At 42.0% G+C, this 24,304-nt stretch overlaps 1 protein-coding gene across 2 annotated transcripts in view; it reads left to right on the forward strand.

Moving 5' to 3' along the window:
- Positions 1-24,304, forward strand: part of chst11 (carbohydrate (chondroitin 4) sulfotransferase 11) — a 58,672-nt gene that overhangs the window by 26,895 nt on the left and 7,473 nt on the right. For both annotated transcript variants that reach the window (XM_028399477.1, XM_028399476.1), the window contains exon 2: positions 15,465-15,550. In XM_028399477.1, the coding sequence (XP_028255278.1) occupies positions 15,465-15,550 (86 nt within the window). The remainder of the gene's footprint in view (positions 1-15,464; positions 15,551-24,304) is intronic.

The raw sequence follows: 24,304 nt of genomic DNA on the forward strand, positions 1-24,304 counted from the left end.
AAAAGAATTCTTATGGACCTTCAAGGCTTCACTGTGTGAATAAAAAACTATTATTAGTATTATGATATTATTATATATAAGGAAGAGTCGGTATTATTTTGTCCTCTATTAACAAAAAAACCCCAACAAAACACTACAACACAACTCCTCAGATACAACACATTGATGTTATTGATTGATTCAGTTACAGAACTTATCATCGTACTGCCTGACATCTACTGATAATGGGATCATTACAGCCACATGTTAGAAGCTGGGGAGGTTGGGGATGTGGAGGTCTATGGTCTGAAGTTTGAGTCCCCTGACACCACCAGCTCCTTTGTTTTCACTTAAGTTTCTTTTTTACTAACAATTAAATGTAGTTTTTACTGGTGGATTTAGGAATTAAAAACAGGTTTAAGGTTTAGGTGAAGCTCAATTACATATTAAAAATATTTTACAAGAATAAAAATTCTCTTCCACAGTTGCCATTTTCTGCTGTTGTCATGATGAGTCTCAGGCCCCTGAACACACAGAGATGCATGTTCTGCTTTCAAGGACTGAAATATTGACCTAATGATGCATCGCCCTGGTGAGGCAGAGCTGCTTTATAACAACATCCAGTTAAATGAGTGGTGTGAAACGGGGTCGACACACAGAAACTGATCTCCTGACTCTGCTTTTAGATTTCCAGTCACTAATTTTATGTCATTCTTCTTACATCTGTCTCAGCTTAAAAGACACTGAGATAACCCAAGTCTGATGAACACTTTGTTACTCTGCCTCTGTTGAGATACTGTGCAGAATGGAATGTGTGCTGTGTGTTTTAGGGGGGTTACAGAGAGGTGGTGTGTTCCAAAGTGAACTCAGTTATACTGCTAGTAGGGAGGTAAACCTCTGCTCAGTGCGTGTGTGTGTGTTTGTGTGTGTGCACTTTACCGCGCTAAGCCGTTTGCAGATCAGCGTGCTGTGTAAGGTTTAAAAGGGTTTTAACCAGCAAGTGTTGTCGTCTTTACGCTGATGAGCTGGCTGCTATCAGATCTAGGACTATAATAAAGTGCTTCACTCAGTGTGTGTGTGTGTGTGTTTAGGCTCACTTAAGATGCGTCTGTTGCCTGTACTGTTTTTACCCTGTGGGCTTCTTTTTTTAATGACAGATCTGCATTGCCCAGCCTGCTTATCATTTCGTTACAGTCTGTATTGCTAGGAGCAGCTGTGTGTGTGTGTGCTGGTGTTTGTGGGTGTGTCCCAGCAGCTGTGACCTCTTTCACTCTGTACTTTAATCTGACCCAGTGAACTGATTCAGCGACAGCATGAGGAGTATTTAGTTAAGATATCCCGTTGATGGAAGGTGCGTTGCTCCCCGCTGTTTGTGAACGCAGCTCAGCTGTGGACATTTGTAATGATAAGGCGTCCTGCTGGGTCGCGGTCAGGAGCTACACTGGTAAATCATAGTTCCTTCAGAAACCAAGAACTAACTGCACTGATGGTTCGGAGAAAATGTCAAACTGAGACAATTCAGTGGACGCTTTCATTTAAAGTGTCTCTGTATTTTTAGCATAGGTGGCCCCAGTGGAAATAACAAGTGAAAGGCAGAGAAGCAGATGAAGAGCGCCTTTCAAACATCACACCAGATACTGATGATCATAAACGTCTCATCCATCCACTGGGAAAAGTAAACTACAAGCAGGCAGTTAGACATCACTGCTTAAAAATGGCACAAAGGAGGCTGATTTGACAGTGGTCCAAAATAGAGGACTGACAAACACTCACAGCTCATCTCTGACTATAAAATGGGCATAATTTTCTTTACTCTGGTGTATCTTTTTGTGGTTGGATGCTGAAACTGGTCAGTGTCCAGGCTCATTTATCGCTCACTGATGGTGTTTTTGCCTTTGAGCCAAAATGAAAGAAAGTAAAGGCTCAGTATGCTTCAAACAAACTGGCTCCTACTGAGCATGTTCTGAGCACCAAGAGGACATGCCTGTAGGATTGTCTGCTTCAAAAAGTTATTAAAAAAATCATCAGACACAGCCCAGCGATCGCACTGTTGCATACTGATGCTGTTTCTACCAGGGCAGTTTGTCTGACATGTTTTATCAAAGCTAATATATTAGCACATCACTCAATCCTGCTAATTTGGTTCCTTGAACTAACCATTAAAGGTAAATTGTTTGGATGTCATGTGTTTGGCTAATCTAAAGAAAAGCAACGTTTTAGCCCATATGCTAACTTTACAACAAAATGTACCAAAACCTCAGATTAAGAGAGATTAGTAGTTGAGCTTAATCCCATTATCCAACACACCCGCTGCTCTTCAGCTAATTGCTATACCTTTCTGCCAAATCTTTGGTTTGGAGGCAGGTCATGTACAATCTTTTTTGATGAGAATAGTAGCAATTAGTGGGGCCTAACGTTTAAAACAATTAACTTCAAATGCACACAATGTTTATGAAAAAATATTGAATAGAACACTTTCTTCTGTGAACATTTTTCTCAGTCCTGTCACCCTTTAAATGACTGAAAATAAGGAAAATGAGTCAACAGTACAATCAAGTCATCTCAGATAGTCGTGTATAAAGAACAGATCCTTGATGATTAAGTCACCACGGATGTGTCGTGAAGTGCTTTTATTCATGGTTTAATGGTTATGTATTCAAGCTTAAGAGCAGCTTTCAGCCCACTGAATGTCTTTCTCTCCATATCGTGTTTTTTCATGATGTGTCATGCAGCCTTAAACTCATCTGCATGTTGATATAAGATATATTATATTCTAAAAAAAAAGAAAACATAAAAAGAACAACCAATGAATTGCATGTCAGACATTAGGAAGTCACACAGGATGTGAAACATTATAGGTAAACCATCCGTAGAGTTTATCAGTTGGAACTTTGTTTCAGTCATTAGACCTGAAAAAATTAAACATCGTCAGTGACCAAAAATGTGCGGTCATATCACAACACAATTGTCTTGCTTGTGACTGAAAACACTGCTCTTTTATGTGTGATGACTGTTTAGACACAGAGTGATGAATGGTTCATGCCTACCCAGATGGTTCAGTGTAACAAACCATCTGGCGCATCAGGTTAGCAGGATTCCAGAGGCCTGGTGTTTGACACACAGTCTCCAGAGAAGCAGTGTCAGTAATGGAGGAGATGACAAGCTCCTGGATGTTTTTATTTAAACCAAAGAAGCAGAGGAGAGATCCTCCTGCAGATGACGAAGGAATTCTAGTCCTTAAACATGTCTGTCAACACAAAATGTTGGACTGAACTGTCTAAAGTGGTCAGATCAGCTCTGATCCTTTACATAAACAGCTCTCCTTTCAGCCCATTCAGCATTTTTCCATTGTGTTACAGGATCTATCAGACTGAGAGGTACCTACCCTACACTGGGTGCTCATTTCTACACCCAACAACTGCCCTGATGGAGCTCCTGTGCAAAGGGTGTGGGCCACCCTACAACAGCTCAGTGAAAAATATCTGCTTCAGAAGGCCTTTCTACTACCACAGTAAAGCACAAACTTGCTCTCAGAGATCAGTATTGAACCACTGAGTGAAGAAGAGGCTGAGAGGCTGAGGAGGGAAGTTGCTTCATAGCAGCAGAAAATATTTAATCCTAAAAGAACTCCTGGAGTGGGTTGACTGGCACACATTTCCATCACCACGAGTGTGTAAGGGGTGTGATCTGCAGTGTGTTGGGCCTCTGTAGGAGATACAACCTTACCCTTTCCACTTCCACAGTGCAGAAACTTCACACACGATCCGTCCCTCACCCAGCAGCAGCTGGGGCATCACTCCACCTGGGCCTCATCCCTCTTCTTCTTCTTCTGAGCTTATTGCCAGGGGCAGAGCTGCACTCGCTCCTTATGTTCGGCTTGAATTGATAACTCATCTCTTTAAGAATCCCTTCACGTCCCCTCTTCCTCTGCTTGTGTCTGACTCATCTTTCTTCTCATGGCAGCTCTTTGTCTCGCTAAGGACGCTGGAATATTCAACTCCATTTCTTACATCTATTATCAAACACCTGTGGTTTTGATCCTGTTGCCCTCTTTATTTGTGGTTTTGTGATTTTCCAGGGTGAGGCCTTTTCTAAGCTTGCATTGGTTAAACTTTCCAGACACTGTATAGGTTAGAAGTTAGAATGTAATGTAAATGCAATCGCAGCTGTAAGACTTCCTCAGGCTTTGTGCCTCCTGCCTCACAGAAACCCTCCTCTAGGAGAAAGACTTTGTCTTCATTCATGCAGGATTTAATCATTAATATTCCCATGAAAAAAAACAGCTTCCTCAGCTGAAAACTGAAGGTCACCTTCTGTTGAATACATTGTATTAAGTATTGTAATATCTGTGCCGCCTCCTTCTACAATTAAATAGCTATTTGAACAATGTGACCCTCCATTTAAGGAAATGATTGCAGGCCTGGGGGTTAAAAAATTTTTATTTAAGATAATAATGTTATCATTAACCCTTTCCATTCAAAGACAGGGATGTTTCAGGGAATTAACTTTTTTATTGTATTCATCTCACAGGGGGCAGGCTGCCAGCAGGCTGGGATCCCACATAGAGGCTGACAATGTTTTTTTCTGTGTCACACAGATCTTTATCAAATATATCAATATGTTTGATAAAAATATATCAATAATTTCCCCCTCCATCTGATGAAATTTAGCACACCAACATTAGCATTCAATCCAATCTTCACTGTGCTAAGACAAAGCTTGTCTAAAGCTTCTCTAAAATGTTGCTAATGACATAATTAATTTTTAAAAACCAATAAATAATGAACATGCTGCTCAGGCAGACTACTTAAAGATGTTTTTAACCTTTAATGTAGTCAGAATTGTCCTCCCAGTAAGATTATGTAGAAGCCTTTTTTTGAGGATTTTAAACACAGCTCCTCATGAGCACACGTCCTCCTCATCATGGCTCAATATTTCCTCCCTGGAAGAAAACCTTGTGGCTAAAACCCTCATGAATTACTCAGTCTTCTTGTCTTCTGAGAGCATTTCTCCAACTTCAGATGTTTTATGCATAAGACCCTGGAGTCCAAGCAGAGAGCACCAGGGAAGACAAAGATCATTTCACGGTGTCATATGTTCAGACTTTAGCGGCCTTGTTGCTGCCTTCAGTTGTTTGACTGATTCTTCTCCCAGCATGGATCACTGTGTCCGCCTGCCCGCCGGCCCGTGATGGTTTTTCAGATGACAGCCCCACTTGTCAGACTGCCGTCAGGCCTCGGGGATCAGATATATCCGCCTGATCTCAGCACGTCTTTCTTCATCACTTAGTTCATGTTCACTTCCATTCATGCTTTTTATTGCAGGGTGGAGTGTTGGGAGGTGATGGGTGAAGGCATGAAGTGTGTGCGTGTGTGTGTAAGACTCCCAGAGGGCATGTGTGAAGAGGTTCAGTGAGTTCATTTTGATCTCTCCGATCTGTATCCAGGCAGAAGTCTTCCTCCTCCTCCTCCTCCTCCTCCTCCTTGTCCTCTCCTGCACCATCTCCCTCTCCATCCTCATGACTCCCCCCCTGCGGCGCTTTGCATCTCGTGGTTTTTGCGGTGTCTGCTCCTACTTCCCTCTTCTCATGTGACTGCTTCTGTCTCTTGGCCACCTTCCGACCAAATTGGCCTATGCTTGACCGCATTTCACCACCGCTCCATTTCCACTCAGTCAGATTGTGTGTGTGAAATTGTGTCTGCGCCCCAGGGGAGGGGGGGGGGGGTGGACTATAAACAGTCATCACTTGTTGACTTCCTGCCATCAATCAAAACCTGGAGCACCGCTACGTCCTCCATCTCCCTCCACCTACCCGGAGCGTTATTACATTACAAACTGAAATGATGGAGCTCCCTCATAAAACTTTATTTTGTTTGCATATTTTATTTCTTCACTTTCTTATTCAATAGTAGTTTAGGAAAAACTTATGGAAATTCCCTATAAATAAGATTTTAATGATTTCATTTGAAGACTTGCTCTCTTAGTCTGGAGTCTGCCTCTAAATGTCTGCTTAAGTTTCCTCTGTCTGTCTGACTCCGTGCTGACACACACACACACACACACGTTTGTCTGGTGTCGAGCCACAAAGACTTAAGTGGACTGAGGTCTTGGTTCCCATCATAAGGCTACTGGCTGTGGATTCCTTTCCTTTTTAGCAAAGGGAATGTTGAGTCAGCCAGTGAGGGAGCAGCTATGACTCAGGGGTTCTGGGACAATGGGAATTAGCAGATCTGGAAGCAGGGAAGTGATGTCATGGATGAGCTTGCTGGTTCAGACAGGTGATGCAATAATAGAAATAGAGCCCTGTAGCTGGATCACGATCTCCAGCAGCAGCTGTAATTTGATTTTACTGCTGGTCACATGATGACATTTCTTAACAATTTTATACACTCACACACACTGGAGTGAAATAAATGAGCAGTGTTGACAGCTGTATGTTGCTGAAAAATTGCTGAATTTTTGTCGTGTGTGTTGGTCACACATTGGTCAGTCATAGCTTTGTAGAGGTGCTGAGATGTGTTTGTGAATTTTTTTGATATTTCACAAACATTTCATTTTTTCGCAGCCTTTATTTAATTATTTTTTCTTTCTGATAAACTTTTTTTTAGAAAGCATAAATGTAAAACCTGCTGGAGGCTATGGTGATTTTAAGGATTAAAGGGAAAGTTTTCTAAATTTTCTATTTATGGATATATTTGAGTATGAGCCATCATGAATAAGGATTTATTGCAGAACTTCTGTATCAAGCTACCTTAGTTTCCTCTGTAGGCTTTGTTTGGTATCTAACAAACTGGCGCGCGGTGAATAATTTTACTGTACAGCAGATGAATGACTGTACTGTGAATGTGTGAAAATAAATAAAGGAGGCTGGGAAACAAACAGAAAGGGTTTCTATGGTCACTGTCGCCACCTCTGAGTCTCCAGCATCCCTGAATAATGAAGCAATGCTAGTTTGCCACCCCCTGTTGCATCTAAATTCCCACAGCAAAATATTATTATTACTGCATTCCAAGTGATTACTGTATCCCCCCCATCAGGCTTTAATTATTGAGCTAATTAATGAAAGCCGCCTTGAAGCTGCAAATGTATTATTTATGATTTCTCAGACAGCATTTATTCCAAAGATTCTAACATTATAATGACTTTATTCATTAAACATGTTTTTTTTCAGGATCCATAAATGATACATTGCTCTAGCAGCTGCATTGCATTCTGGTCTTTTGAGGCTCAAAGAAATGATAGGCATGAGTATAGACATAACAAAACCACAGGAGTATTCAACTCAGGTTGCATGCGCATTACCTATGTATACGTACTGTGACATACATCAAGTACATGAACCTGCAGTGTGTCTGCACCAGAATAATGCATCACTGATGGAATCCCTCATGTTAAATGAATGAAAGGTAAAGGCAGAGAGAGGCAGAGGTTATCAAAGTGACTGCAAGTGAGCTCCTGTATTCCTCTTCATCTTCAGTCTGCCTCATACTCACTCGACCTGCTGCCTCTGCTGCTGTGTTTCATGCTCCGCTGACAGCTCTGAGGTGTTAAAGGAGGTCTACAAAGCCCGGTCCACTTTTCCTGTACAGCAATGTAGACATTTTAGAAGCTGTCAGGTGCGATCTTTGTCTCTGCTGCTTGTGCATTCACTCCGTGCTTCCCTTCTTCTAGTATCACACGCACTCTCGGAGTTAGAATCACTTTGTTCTCCTGCTGCAATGAACACACCGGAGTTTGTGTCTGTGACATCGGGGCAAGAAGGAGTTGACAGCTAACACAGTTATTTGTGAAAGACTGACTGACGTGTACAGGACCACAAGGAGCTCACATTCAATGTAAGCAGGCATTTCAAGATGTACAGTAACGAGCAGAGGAGCAGTGAAATGCTGTAAAACTGCTCAAGTCTATTGTATTAGTAATGAGGAGCTGAGTGCCAGGTCGTAGGAAGAAGGCAGTGGCCATTAAGAGGAAGTAAGGTTAAAGGTATGTTTGGTTTTATCACTCTCCCAGCAGGCTATGTCATATACACAAACTGTGTGATAATGCATCGTTGTATGTGCAGCATATACTTTACACCTGGCTCAAACTTTGGAGCTGCTTTGATGCACGGTGGGAGTGCAGTGGTTAGCACTGTTGCTTCACAGCAAGAAGGCTCCTGGTTTGAATCTGGCCGGGGCCTTTCTGTGCTAAATTTGCATGTTCTTCTGTGCCTTTGTGGATTTTCTGCAGGTACTCCGGCTTCCTCCCAGAGACTAAAGGCGTGCACGTTTGCATGTTATGTTAAATGAGGACTGTAAATTGGCCATAGGTGCAAGTGTGAGGGACTGGTTGTTTATGTCTCTGTGTTAGCCCTGTGATTGGATGGACAACCGTTCAGGTTGTACCGCCTCTGGGCTGCTGCATAAACAAAGTGAATCACCAACACAGGAAAAAAAAATCGGGCACTGTAGCTTTAAGTATATCTTTGGTAGCATTATGGGGACAGCAGTGGCGCAGTGGTATAGCAGGGTTGTCCAATAACCAGAAGGTTGGTGGTCCTAGTCACTGTTGTGTGTTCTTGGGCAAGACACTTCACCCTAGCCTGTGGCGCGCCTTGCTAGTCATTGTATGACACTGCTTGGCTTTATATACTTTATTAATCCCTTTGGGATTAATAAAGTATATAAAATAAAAAAAATAAAAATTATATAAATAAAATGAACACCTAAAACATTTTAATTATACATGTTATAGTTTATTTATTACATGTTGTTGCAGGAATCCTTTCCCTCTCACAGCAGCCTGTGTCATTATATCCTTTCTCCAAAAGTGCAATATTTTGCAGCAAAAACATCTGTGTCATGTGATAAGCCGCTTCAGTTTAAATTCGATCCAGTCAAAATGTGGTGCAATGATTGACATGTTCTGCCTCCTGCTGCACACAGCGAGCCTTGGATTATTGTGATACAGACTGGTGATAAGGCTGAGTAGTGGTTAAGAGAACTATCTGATCATCTCCTGACTTTGCCTGTGAGCCCGAGGTGAGGGCTGCTGGAGCCGTAATTGCTTGTGTATTATCGTCATGTTAGTAATCATCATTAAGGGGATTAGACGCAGCGCTCTAACCAGAAATACTCACATGCAGCCAATCATCACTGGAGACTTGATTGGTTTTATAGCCTATGTACTTGCTCACACTGAGAAAATCACTTCCACAAGTTCTTATGGAGTTTTGTTTAATGAAGTTGTGCCAACATTGCTAATCACCTGTATCTCTACTTCTCTGCCAGGCTTGCATTGTTCATTTAAATCCCAATTAGACTGCAGCACTTCAGCTTTGTGTAGGACGATAACAAATCCCAAACACACACACACACACACACACACACATTCATAAAGTGGTATGTGTCATTGCTTGTGTGTGTGCGTGTTGGCTGACGTGCGGGCAGCACAGAATGAAGTGCATCTCCTCCCTTTCCCACTGTGAAGGTAAGATTAGCGACAAATTAATCCTCCTCCAGCGGCCCATAATCCTCTGCTGATAGATGGCAGCAGATGTTGTGTGTGATTGCAGGCCCGTGCCCAGCCAGCGTAGCAGCAACCCTGCTGTTTATAAGGCGCCCCGTGTGTCATCAATCTCTGAGAAAATATTGTGCAGTGTAACATTTATGGCTACAGTGCTCATGTTGTACTGGGTGACTTTAAGTTTCGACTGAACTTACTGGCCATAAGACAATATTTTATTTTAACAGATTGATGTGTGATCTGTGGACACACAACATCATTTTAACTATCTATCTGCTTTGGCCACCATTTGTACAAGCTGGTAAAGTGGTTGGTCATCATCTCTTAGCCAAGATGGTGGACCATCGATGGTGACAAGTGTGTTTGTGGTGCACGCAGTCATAGTAATGAGTGTGAATGCATTCAAAATAACAACCTATTAACCTTTTCTGTCCTGTGCTACAGGTACAGGGGCAGAGAGCACCCTGGACAGGTTGCCAGTCTATCACAGGGAAACTTCATTGCTGAAATTAGCTGCATGCTAAAGCTGTATGAGTGATGATGGTGACACATGCATTCACTTAACTTTAAATTACATGAATAAGTAGAGTACAAGGCTAAGTGGTGCTTAGCATTGAGCATTTCCTTCTTCACCACTCCTGGTCTTACATAAGCCATGGTTTGTTCAAATTAAAAGTAGCACTATGAAGTATTTCAGCCTCCAAACTTTCCAGAATCATACTGATGGTTCATCAACTCACAATAAATTGAATGACACCTCTGTCTGTGCTCAAGAGCATCTGTATCGCCTGCACTGGTAATAGGAAACTTTGGGGTTCAACAAGGATTAATATCGGCCCGGAGCTGAAACACGAGGGGGGATGCTGTTGGAGCAGTAAGTAAAGTTGATTGCTAGCTGGAAGCTAACATGCTAGGTAATTAACAATAGTTCTGATGTCATGTTTGAGCACACAGCTCCAGCTGTCTACAGCCTAACTCCAGAGGGAGTTAGGCTGTAGGAGGACCCAGCAAGCAATTCATCCAAATCCTCCATAGTGTTGCTTTAACGTCATAATTATGATTCAGAAAATGAAATATCTCCCAAAGAGATTAATTTTAAATCTACCTTTACATTGGACTTGAAGTTATGTGACTGTCCTTGCCACAGTTTCCTCTAGCAGAGGCAGGGATGAATGATGTGCAGACTGTTGGTGCTGACAGCGGTTGTTGCTGCTCTCACTGATAGTGACTGTTTATCCTTTCCTCCTTCAAACTAACAAAGACATTTGTTCTGTGTTTTTACGTGAGCTGTTAAATTGGACCACTTGTGACCTTCCCAGACACGGTACTGCTTAATTTAGAGGAGTCCTGCTTCAGGAAGCAGCGTGGTAGGATTAAGTTTTACTGCTGCAACACTTAAAGTCTTCCCTCTCCCTCTGAGTGGATGACAGAGATCCCTGCTTGTTGTATTGAGCTGGAAGCTTCCCAGCTTCTTTCTGCCTGCTTTTAAATGGACTAATAAACCTCAAATCGAAGCGTTTTTGGGGGAATTTTCAGCAGTGGGATGATGATGGTGACAGGGAGGAGGAGGAGAGGAGGAGGAGAGTGTCAGCGTGACAGCAGCCGTGCTACGACTGATCAAAGCAGAGTATGAAAGCTGAATAATGTGTCGATGTTTGTGCAGAAAAGCAGAGAATCTCTGACTTCCAGGGAACATATTGGAGACTGAGTGGGCTGCTGGTGTTTGAGCTGCCGGAGCAGAGGATAGTAGAGTTCTCAGTGGATCAGAGAGCTTCTGTGGAGCTGCTTGCCAAAGTTTTCATTCATGTGAGCTTGAATTGTTTATTAAGTGTTATCATATGAACAATACTGTTACTCAGTAGACATCTATAGGTGTAACGTCTGTCAGAAGGCAAGACACTGTTAAAAGCTGGAGCATCATCATGGCTGGAATTAACATGCACTTCCTGTATCAATCAGACGTTCACACAGGTTAGTGTAGCCCATATAATGTAACAAATGACAGATAAGCTGTTGTAAGAGTGTGGAGCACAACAGCATGAAATCAAACCAGACTGAAGCCATATAAAAACAAGAATATATACAGTATGATTATTTTATTAAATGCCTGCCAGGATCATGGTATGAGATATAATAAGCAACAGAAAAGCATTTAACATGTTGAATTGTACCGGTAGTGCTGTTTTTGCAGTTGTATTAAACTACTAAAATGTAAGTTTAAGTGTAATAAATCTGCAGAACATGAGATAGAGACACCTCAGAACATGTCCATTTGTTTTACATTTTCATGATATCTATCATGTTTAATGGCATATAATGGCTGATATAGGCTGCAGTTTTGCTTGTTCATTTTGGTTTTGTAATTAAAGTACAGCCCTGTGCCTTTAATAAGGGAATTTGTTGCATAATCAGTGTCAGCCTGTCACATTCAGAGACGGTGACTGCTTTGTTTGTATTTCCCACCCTCTGCCCAAATCTCCAGGCTGTGGAAGTGAAAGGGCATCACTGTTAAATTTCAGTACTCGTGTTTCTCTCCTAAACAAACCCAGCTCCTGCATTATTCAACACGCTCGGCTGGCTGCAGCATCAACATGTTTCCCTTCACAGGAATGACTTGTCCACAGTTTATTGTAATGTGCGATGCGATTAGCCTCCTGAGGTCGCGTTTGTGTGTTACACTGGTGCACGGTCAGTACTTGTCAGCACTGAGGAAATGAAAAAGGTTCTGCTTTCCCATGACCTTACCTGATTCAGAGAAATCCAGCCAGCCAGTGCAGGTGAGAGGATGGCAGGAAGGTTGCGTTTCCATGGTTACATGCTCAGTTCCCACCATCCAATAGGCCAGGTGTTGGTGGGGTACTCTCGGGTTGACCTTGCATCCCCAGTGACTGGGTGGGCGCACAGTGGTCGGTTCACTGAGTGTATGTGTGGGATGAACTGTCAAAGGTAGCAGACAGAGCACAGACAGGATTACTGGCAGATTAAACAGTTGTGTCTATACTGTCTGTGTGGATGATGTGTTGATGTGTGTACATACCTGGAGGCATAAGAGCCTATAAGGCCTGGCTAGTGTTTAATATATCTTATATGTGTGTGTGTGTGTGTGGTGGGGTTTATGCATCCTGTGAGGACTAAAGGATTGGAAAGATGAGCTTTCTTCTCCCCTTTGTGTATCCTATGTGTCCTGTGTCTCCTGGGGTGGACACATCACACTCAACCCACATGTTGATGAAATGGTGTTTGTTTATTCTAATTGATTTTGGTCAGACTTTGACAAAACAGACAGTACATGTGGTTCAGGGTTGCTGACATATTGTTTTATTATTCTGAGTAACTGCCAACAGTAGACAGCAGCAGTAGAGGGAGAGGAGACTCATCAGGTCAGCTGGTCAGTCTCCCTGTCAGTATTTGTCAGAGCTAACATTTTGACATAAAGCAGTATTATGTACATTCATCTTTGTGGTTCTTTTACATCCTTTTGTGATTCTGTGTGTGTGTGTGTTTTAGGTCCCTCTGTTGTTGTGCATCAATTTGTTGTGGTTGTTTACATCTTTTTGAGGTTGTTTTTGTGTGTATATTTTTGTAGTCTTTGTGTGGTTGTTATGCTTCTCTTCTGGTTCTTTTACAACACTTTTTGGTTGTTTTTAGTTCTTTTATGTCTCTGGTTTTACATCTCTGTTATGTCTTTGGTTGTTTTCCATACTTTTGCGGTTGTTTCCAGTCTTTTTCTGTTTGTTTCTGCCACTTTCTGTTTTTGTACGATTAATTCTTTGGTCATTTTCTGTTTTGTCTTTTATGTGTATTTGTCACGAACCACATGACAACATAACGTGTACCTAGTACAATCCATTAACGTGATACCACCACTGTAACACTGGCTTTTTACTTGTACAACAAGCATCCCTTTTTAGTGAAGTGACTCTAGCCGGACTTTTGCTTAAGGGAAGGACAAATAAACTGGAAGGACCACATCTATTGGTGGTCACACTCTACAGGCTTTCAGCCTGATTTATTTTGGCATCCGTCATCATTAGCACCAGGCTCACTGGTGCTGGCAGACAAATATCACCACAGCTCTGTGACCCATCAGTGCCACACACCTTACACACACACAGACACAAACAACCTCACTGAATCCTCATTACCTTCAGCTCCACCTCAAGCCTGTGTCCACAGCAATCAGCAGTCAGCCCTGCTGTGCTGATTCAGCCTGCTGGCAGTGGAAATGTATTTGTGTGTGTGTTTTTTTTCTGTGAAGTGGGCCTAAAAAGCAAATATTCCCTGATAGGATTATTGCATTGATAGGTCTCCTCGTCCACTAAAGCAGTTAATTGCCTGTTTACATCGTCCACTGTAGGATGAAGTGCTGAACTGCATTATTAAAGACCAGCTTCAACAACAAGGTTATCAATCACACTCTTGTGTGTGTGTGTGTGTGTGTTGAGGGTGTAAAGGCATCCCTCTCCTCCCTGTTTACCCCCCCCCCCCCCTCGGCGTTTGAAGGTCACGGCTGTCTGTTGGGGCTCGTTACACTAACAAGCACTCAGCCTGCTCCCCAGGGTTCTATCAATGGGCTCAGTTCAGGTCGACAGAGGGATTACAGTCTCCTGTATTCCCTCTGTTGGTCAGGGATACAGGATATCTGCGGTCAGCGCCAATCCACACTCCTTAATTTTTAACCAGGATTTTAAAAAAACAACAGTATCCTTCTCTCGTCTTTGCTTTGATGCTCTGAGATAAGAAGAAGGAAAGGAGCACCCTTATTGATTAAAGGAGGGGGGGGGGGCTGAAGACTATCTATAATAGATAAAAACTGACCGTCACAAACAACACCCTCATTGAGCTGCTGTGTGCACTGGCAAGAAAGTAGGAACAGATTTACATGTTTGGAGTCAACAGATTAGTCAGAGTGTAAGCAGGTGTGCATGTGAGCAAATTTGAATTGTGAGATTATCAGCTTTATACAGCAGATGTGCAAATATGCAGACTGTACGCCTGCCAGGATGGTTTGTGTAATCGCAGGCTAATACACAACTGGGTTATATATCCAGTGGTGTTAACGAAGGTATCTGACCCTGGATCTTGACAATGAGCCACCTACATGTTAAAAGCTTCTCACCCACTTTAGCATCTTCTTATCATCACTTTGTTTCTCTTGTGGTCATCATGTGCCTCCTTGTGGTTATTTCTGTCTTTTTTTAGTCATTTTGTGTATCCTCCTAATTCTTCTTCAGTTTTTGTGGTGCTGCTAAAGGTCCAAGTGGTCCCTGGGACTCTGCAAAGTATGCACAACAGTACTAAGAATGAATCATTCACAATTGAAATTGCATTATGTATTCATACAATCATCTGTAACATTGTTTCTGATGGAAATGTGCTGTCCATAAATGCATCCACAAGTGTGAGTGTTCATCATTTGCTGTTCCCATCATCGGCTTTGCTGATGGCAGCAACACATGTTCATCCATGAACATGAGGCAGATGACGTGTGGAATAAACTACCATTGAATCTGTGGCTTTCTCGTTAGTGGTTACTTTCCTTTCCTGCCAATCCTGGGCCGTCCTTCAGCGCTTTTCCATCCGGGGTAATTGGAGAAAGTGTGTTGGCGGAGGCGGAGTGTTGCTCTGGCTGCTCCCACTGAGCCCCTGCCAGCAGCTACCGCTCTGTATCGAGTTGTGTAAAGAGCTGAGATCCAGCCAAACAAACGCTGAACTGTGGCTTTGCCCTTGGCATATAGTCACTGCTCTCATTATTTATCCCTGTAGTGTTCTGCTTCCTGCTCGCAGCAGTTGGTTGTACAAAGTGATGGCTTCAAATGAGGAGGGGTCTATTGAGTGAAAACAGAGTAGTAGACTTTCCATATTGCCACACTTAAAGAGTGATAACTAATTGATCTCTCACTAATTGATTTTCACCTGCAAGAAGTTTGTTTGAAGTGTTTTGTTTAAAGGTCCTCACATGTGTCTCTCCTGCTCTACAGTCATGCGGAGGAACCCCTTTGTGGTGGATGGCTGCTGCAGGAAAGGTTCCCGCAACGCCCTGCAGGAGCTCTACAATCCCACACAGGTAGGCAGCTAACATACTACCATGTCTGCTCCACCTTTGTCCGACTCTCCACAGTTTTCCTATTTTGCACCAGCTAGCTTCCACTTAACATTTGTGGTTATTTCTGCCTGTATGCACGCCTCTCAGGATAGCTGTTTGGTCTTTACTGTCCCTGACACGCACCCACACCTGAAGTGACAGCAGTCTGACTCCCTGTGAAAACTCCGGGGGGACAGCATTAGCATAACAGTCACTGATGATGCTCTGTCTACTAGTCAGGGAACGTTACAGGCCTGGGGCAGTAAAACCATCCTCAGTCTTTCAGCAGTTAAAACAGACAGTGTGGGACAAGAAAGGACAGCGGTTTCTCCGAAGGACAGAAAGAAAAAAATAAACTACAGCCAAGTGTTTTGCATCAGCAGGTTGTATTCATTACTTGTCTCCATGGAGCTCAGGGCAACCAGTGATCCAGCCAGTGAAGACTCACTTTATTCATTCATTGATATTAAGAGCTTCACCAAATAGCAGCCATAAGTGAACATGACACCTGCAATAACAATGTGATAATAAAGACTGATGTAGGAGGGCAGGATGAGATGGAGATGGTGACAGAGGTCTTAGCCTGCTGAGCAAGCACAGCAACCTCCGTTAATGGTTTCTATTAAAGCTGCACTTGGAAAGACTGTAATGTAAAAACAAGCATGTTCTGCTTTATGAATGTTATACAAAGTGAAGGAAACTGTTCTACAGCAGATGTTTTTTATCATTCAAAGGTTGTAAAAAAACTGTTGGACTAGTTAATTTTATTACTGCTGATCACAGTCCAGGGCATGCAGTGTGTTCTAGGATGGCAGCTCATTCAAGGGATAAGGTTTTTGGAAGCAGTTTACATTTTTCTTGTTATTTTGAGAGGAAATTAATATTGGTCTATAGACATCGATTCACATGGTCATCATTTTGTTTTTAATCGACTACTGGTTAAGGTTAGGCAGTAAAAACTGGGTAAGGGGTTAGGAAAAACACAAATTCATAACATTGAATATGTTTTACAAGGAAAACTCCCAGTCGCCTAACACAGAGATGTGCCACAGAGAAATACACACACAGATTCTATTTTCAAGGACTGAAGTTTTGACCTCATGTTACGTTTCCATGGCAAGGACGGGCTGCAGAAACCACAATGCCCTGACAGCTGAGCAGCAAGTGAAGAAGATCAAGGGTGTGGAAGGGCTGAATTGTGGTTTCGTTTTCTCTTCCACTTGATTTTCAGTGACTTTAGAGCGTCCTTGAATGCATCAGTGAGGGGAGCTATCAAACAGCTCCTGCTTGCACAGATAATGTAATCCTGGTGCAAAGCAAAGCCACTTAATGTTCACTGTGATAGAGTACCAATCTTAAGCAAGTGAGCTGAAACCAATGGATACCTCAAACGTGGGAAATCCATTCAACAACATAATGCTTTGGAAATCTTGGATGAGATTTGGTGTGCAGTGTATGGACTAAATGGGGAGGGTGAAAAATGATACATTCAGCAGCTATGGTATGTTGTGTCAGAGCTCTGTCTTTGTGTACCAGCCAGTGAAGAAAGGAGTGAGACAGGAGGACACTGCTGGAGGTGATGCTATCGTGGTGATATATTGGATAGTTTCTCCTCCTCTTCTGTTCTCTCATCACTGTCCCCTTCACTATCTGTCATGTCCTGTCTGCCTGCCTCTTTCTTCGGCAGCTAAGTCCAGCCTGTCCTTTTTCCTCACACCTCCTACTGTCCTTTATAACGTCTCCCATCCTCTGCTGTCTCCAGCTGGCCTCTCTTTCTCACATCCTCTCTCTGGTTTCTATTTCTCTGTTGGCCATTTATCACTGTGCACCATTTACTGTAAAAGATACAGGGGGCTTTAAGTGGTTTTCTGGACAGCTAAGATTAGTCCAGGTGCATGTGGACTCACCATAAGTTAATTTTCTGTGGAGGATTTTTCCACACGTTCTCACTTATGTGAAGTCCCATTGATATATTTGTGTGTGCACAGGGGGGTGTTACTGCAGCTAGAGTAAACTTGAGGTCAGTGGTCAAGAGAGCAGTGTGTGTGTGTGTGTGTGTGTGTTCTGTCCCTGGGAGAAACAGTTTGAACTGTAGACCTTATGAGTGAGGGCATTTTTGCCATATTTTGGTGAGGACATATTTGCTTCACTGCTTGACTTTAGGGTTCAGACTTGTGGAGGAAGACACATATTTTTACATATTTTATTTTACAAAAACCAGGCACAGTAGCTGCACAACATCCCAATCTTTTCATCCCAGGGGGAGACCCACGCTCATCGGCTGCATTTAAATTTTAGCCTCTGCATCTGCATCTGCATTTTTTATGCTCATTTACAGTTACTGCATATACACATCTGACTGGAAATTAAGAAAATTTAGCAATAACATTTTATGGTTACAGGAAACATACAGAAACGTCATGTTTATGCTGTGTTTTCTGCATTTCAAAGGCATCTATTTTATTGTGCGCTCTTTATAGATATGGTTTAATGGCATTTGGCAGACGAATTAGTTACACCAGCTGCTTATGTCATTGCAAAACAAAAAAAAAACACATACAGTGGATGAAAATACTGTTTTCCCTAAGTTGAAGTTTAGATTCAATTTCACACCTAGCGTAAACCCACATTCTAAAGGCCTGATCTGTAGCTGCAGCTGCTGACAGAAGCCTTTAACAAAATAACCTTTAAATTATAAAAAATAACTTTTAATTGTAACTTTCATCTCAGGTTTAAGCCATGTTAACTAAAGCCTGCCTTCTCATTGTATTCTCTTTGAGAGGTGATAAAGCACATAGTGAACTCTTCTTTAATTATAAAAATAATATAAACCATATTCAAATAGCACATTGTCATGAACATTAAAATGTAATTGGGGCCTTGGAAATATCCATTAGTACTTGTCGCTTAACAGCAAGAAGGTTCCCGGTTCAATTGACTGGGGTGTTTCTGTGTGGAGTATGCACGTTCTTGTAGGTTCTCTCTGGGTGCTCCGGCTTCCTCCACATTCTAAAGATGTGCTTGTCAGGTTAATTGGTCACTCTAAATTGCCTGTAGGTGTGAGTGTGAATGGTTGTTTGTCTGTGCATGTTGCCCTGTGATGGCCTGTCCAGGGTGTACTGGCCTCTCATCCATACATAGCTGGGATAGGCCCCAGGCCCCCGTGAGCCTGCACTGCAGGACAAAGCAGATTCAGATGACGGATGGAAGCTCAGTCATAAGATTATACTGGCTTGTTTTTTACAGTATGGTCAACTCAGATATAAGTGAATTACACACTCTTGCCACCTCACTTGGCATCAGCCAGCAAATGATAAGTAGCCTAGAAGTGCATGGTGGACTTTAACTCAGTTTCATTGTTTTAATCATGGCAGTACTGATTAAGGTTGATCATTAAAAATAGATAGTTTTGGAGACATGTTTGGCTGTTTTCTTACAAATAAAACTTTAAATTGAATAAATCTGAAATCGAATGTTCAATTTAAGGCTTCGTATCCCTCTCAAGGAACCCCTGAAACACAGTACAATGTCTTTTTGAGACTGATATTCTTGTGTGTTTAGAATATCATCCTCAGGGCCAACTCTGGCTGCATTATTCTGAATTAAAATCAGATTATGAAAAGAAATGAAGGTGGTTTGATGTGGTCGCACATGTGGTCAGATAACTAAATACAGGGAGAGAGGCTGCTTTCCTTAAACAGTAATATACTTATGGAAATGTTTTTTTCCCTCCTGCTAGTAATCACAGGCCAGCTCAGAGAGGCATGTAGACATCATTATTACAGAGCAGTGGCCTGGCTCATGCTATAATGCTGAATCAGACATCAGGACAGATGCTGGTGGAAAAGGATGTCCAAGTTTGTGCTGAATCCCACGGTGAGTTTGTAACTGGGATGAATGACTCAAAGCTAAAGTGAGAGTCATTGTAGTGGAAGCATATACTCATAGTCTGTGTGTAAGTGCTAATTATGTGTGATAGAGCAAACAGATTAGGGGAATCCACAGTCCACAGTGTGATTTTGTTGGGTTTGAATGGCCAGCTCTGGAAACATGTGGAAAACAGCTAGTCCGGCTGAGGGTAACAAGGTCCATCTCCTCTGACAGCTTGGTGTTTCACAGATTTCTTTGTGTGCATGCATTGACTTTCTGTTCTTTCCATTGGGAGATGCCAGGCAACTAGTTTAAAACTACATATGCAATGATCATCAGCAATGTGTGAGTGGCTTGTTAAATATTGTTTATATACAGCGGCAACGATCATTAATAGATGTTAATATACACAGACAAAGTGCAAGAGTAATTTGTCTGGTTGTCTGAATATTGTTTCAAAGCTTAATCATAGACAACTGTATAACTGTAAATAAGCTTTAGCTAGATGCCTTGTTTATATGACTGCACTTCTCTCCTTTAATGATTATGTATAGACCCTGAAAACAAAATATAAAGTCAATAAAAAATGACCAGCAACCTTAGCTGGAAGGGTTAATTTCTGTTCCCCTCCACTTCCAGAGTTTGTGCTTAAGATTAAGATTTATCTGGCGTGTATGGTGTCAAACAACTCATCTAACTCTCAGCAAGGAATCCAATAACTGTGTTTATCAATGAGCCAAGCTTGTGGAGACAGGATTAACATCAGTATTACACTTGAAATGTTTTACTGAAACAGAGGCATTTTTGGTGAGGGAATTTACATTCATACTAATACAAATGTTAATGCACACTAAAACTACTCATTCAATCGTCCAATGTGCTGACACAGCATGGAACAGACACAGGAAAGGTTTAGCTGCAAAGTCCACAAATTTGATGAAAGTGAACAAATCATTAGCTATCAGCAGCTCTCATTGCAGTATGAAGGCCCCAAAAACATGTCTGTGAACCAATGCACAACATTTGAGCATTTCCACCTGCAAAGTTTCCATGAAATGATGTCAAGACTTTCAGACTTGAATTGTGTTGTGGAAACAGTCTTATTTTTTCATGAATGTAATCGGTGCAGAGGAAAGTGTGTGCCACAATAATACCTATCTGAATTGTTTCACCAGCTGCAGATATCCTGCTAACCTTATAATCCTGTGTGTGTGTGTGTGTGTTGCCTGACACTTCCTCTCCCACCCTCACTGAAATTGGCACCCTGGGCCAGATTATGCAGGAACAGCAGCTGAGACTGGCACAGACTTGAAAGAAACGTCACACCTTTCACCCACAGCAAAGCAAAGCAGCTGTCTGAGCGTTGCTCTGCTGTAAAACCATCAGACCAGAGCGCAGCCATACGCTGTGGGTGTGGGCTTTTAAAATGTGTGTGCAGGAAGCTGGATAAGTCATTCAGGGTTTAAAGACAAAGGGATTTAGAGGAGGAGGCTTTACTCTTTTTTTTTGTCTCCATCTATCTCTGGAGGCTGCATATGAACAGGGCTGGAGAAAGGCGATGAAAGCAGAGAGACAAAGGGATTTAGAAGAGATGAGCGCTCTGTTTTGCTGTCTGAGAAGATAAACTGTGCAGATGGAAGTGGCGCTATGGTGGAGAAGGCCGTGGAGAATGTGAATAAATACGATTTTGTCTTTCATCAAGACCAAAGAGAAACAGATTCATGATCTTGACATTACAAGCTTGTTTACTTGAAATAATTACACTGTAAGAATATAACCAATACAATTAGAATCCAGCTGAGGACCTCTGCTGCATGTCATCCTCGCCACTTTCCAGATGGCATTAGGCTCATTGTTTTTGTTGCCAGTTCTTACTAAAAAATGAAAAATAACCATGCTGAAACTCATCCACAATTATCCACAAAGTGATTCTGACAGCCGAGAAATTACTTCTGATGTCAGCAAGTGAAATAAAAATCAAAGGAAACTTGAATATGGTGGTGATCAGCCTCCTATCCAATCAATGCAAAACAAAATAGGATTTCATTCAGGAAGCTCCGGTTCATATCCCCTGATACTTTCTTTTATTGCATAAACCAGCACAAATGTCACTTCACTTTTGTTTTCATTTTGTGGTTAGCCTTATGTCTGACAAACTACTTGGTAAGGTTAAAGCTACAGTGCTGTTTGAACGTTTGTGAACAATTTCGAATTTTCTAGTCCCGAAAGCATTAAAAGAGAACCCAAAACAAATTTAAAAAGCAGTATTTCACTTATTTATTCAAAAACAATTATCCAAAGAGACGTATGTGTAGGCAGCAAAAGTACGTGAACTTTTGCTTGGAGGATCATTTGTGACCCTTTGTGCTTTGGTGAATCCCATCATTAGGCTTCTCATTTAAGCCAAGTAGTTCTATTCTGGTCTCATCTGTCAAAAAAAAAAAAGTTATGTGACATATTAATGACCACAAGGAGTACCACGTGTAAACACCGCCTTGCTGAGGATGGGTCTACCACCCTGCTACTCCTACAACGAACACACACTCAGACTTCGGCCTGAATAAATGAAGCTAATACTAAACATGAAGTAATATCTTGAGTAGTAGCACACCTCAAACAACAGATATCATTTTTAGTCACATTTAGTGACATCACAGTGACAATGGTATTGACGATGAGGATCCAGGCAGCCTCCATAGATGAAAGGTGATGGCCAAAGTGAATACCTGGGCCACAGTGCATTGTTTCTGTGTAATTAAGCCTTAAAAACGCACACACTTCTTATCTTGCTGCCCAATAAAGCTAACAGCCTGTGAGCCTTCCTGATGCAACTTACAGTACAGTTGCATCTGAGTGATAAGTAAAAGCTTCTTTTTCACTTTTTCCCCCTCTTTCTTCTGTGAGTTTTTCTCCCTGAGGGGTAGAGCACAGCATGCAGTGAGAAAAGGGTAAAGTGCTTATGAGAGGAGGGAGAAACTTTGATGGCTCTGAGGGAAAGTCAGAGCAGTTTGTCATTATCTTGTCTGTGATGCTATAATTATACCTCCACTTTTCTCTTTGAGATGTACTAACACACACACACACGGAAACGCTGGTCTCTACACAAGTTGGTCTATAAGCATTCTGGTCCACGATGTGCAGCAGCTCAAACATTATAGATCCAAATGCGAAACACAGATCTTTAACTGCATGTAGCTCCAGCTGAGAGGATTAACTGCCCTGTAACTGAACTGCCAGGGTCATTTAAGTCTTTACAGGCAACATGTAAACATAGTGAAATACAGAATATAGGCTGAGAAAGGTTAGAAAACAGACAAGGACAAAGGAGACATTCAGGAGTCCAAAGTTAGGCAACTAGATGTGTTAGAGATGTTAGTCTGGGCCACAAGCTCTGCTGGAGTTTGGCTGAACACTGTCAGTATTATAGTAGCTGTCATGGTAATCAAGTCTATGTACAGAGAGTCCATTACGCTGATTTCTGATAAGCTATTTACGTCTATTTTAAAGCTTTCACTCTCGCTATGCTGACAGCATCAGAGTCTACCTAAACTCCAGATACAGGCAAAGAGCTGGAGAGTGTGTAGAGAGCTGAGGCAGGGAGAAGCATGAAGCTCGCACCTGTCGCTCAAAGCATTCACACATAATTTTTGAACTTCTAACTTCATAACTTTTAATGTTGGTGATATGCCTATTGTAAACACATAAAGGTTTCTAAACAGGCACATGGCTATTTATTCAAGCAGTAAAACCTTGGCTCCCTTCTTTTTCAAAATATCCAGTGTAGCTGGAACATTAGTAACACAGCACCATTCAGATGTCAGAGATAAAGTAAATGTTGATCACAGGTTTTACAGGTTAGCTTTCCCCTGAGCTCAGCTTACCATGGGACAGTGAAAGACAAGCTTACCCAGGTGTCCGATATCCTGCGGGTTTAACCTAAAGTGGCCTCACCGTCTGAGTTACTTGCCTGAAAAAGTGTCAGACTGCACTGCTTTCACTGCTGCCTTTACAGACTAACCCCCGAGAAGAGCCACAAGTAAAATCCCACCCACAGTCCAACATTTGGTACAGGAAACTTACAGATTTTTGCTCAAAGAAAAGATTTGTAGCAAATTATCATCACATTATTATTAGTGATATTAACAGATACCACGAGTCAATTAAGAACTCTGTGTGTGTGTGTGCGTGTGTGTGTGTGTGTGTGTGTGTACTTGGCCTTGTTGGCACTCGGCAGAGAAGCTCCTCAGTGCTTTTAGCTCCTGGCATATACACTGTGTCCATTCACTGCCTCCCTGCTGTGCTCTTATGTAACAGCATCAGTGCAAAAGTCATGAATCAGTAAATTCATTGCTTTAAAGTTTTCATCTTTGCTGGGTTGTTTTAGTTTAGGGGATGTCTGGAGGTTAGAAACGCTGCTTCATTAATACAGGGACAGAGCTTTCAGTCCCAGCAGCAATGCAGTTTAGTTTGAATACAGAGCAGCAGTTATGGGATTTATTGCAGCACCAGTGACTGAAGGAGTTTAAGCATTATTCACAGCGAGGGTCAAGCGGAGTACATACCATTTGTGGTTAAGGTAACACGCCAGAGGAGTTTAGTGTCTTGCCCAAGGGCACTTTGACTGTTGGTCTGAACTCCGGACAACCCACCTGATTGACAGATCACAGGGCAGAGGTACAGGGTTCAAAGCTAGCATAATCCACAGAGTAATGATCAATGAAATATTTTAACTTTCCTTGAAGGTTTTAGATATTAACTTCTAGTTGTTTAGTGTAGGTAGAGGTGGGAGAGCTAAGTGGCAAGTGTATCTAGATCATGTATAGACATCCACACAGAAGCTCGTGTCCAGTCTCTAATGATGAAATA

This window comes from Parambassis ranga, chromosome 2 (assembly GCF_900634625.1).
Source record: "Parambassis ranga chromosome 2, fParRan2.1, whole genome shotgun sequence".
In the NCBI taxonomy this organism is placed as follows: domain Eukaryota; kingdom Metazoa; phylum Chordata; class Actinopteri; family Ambassidae; genus Parambassis; species Parambassis ranga.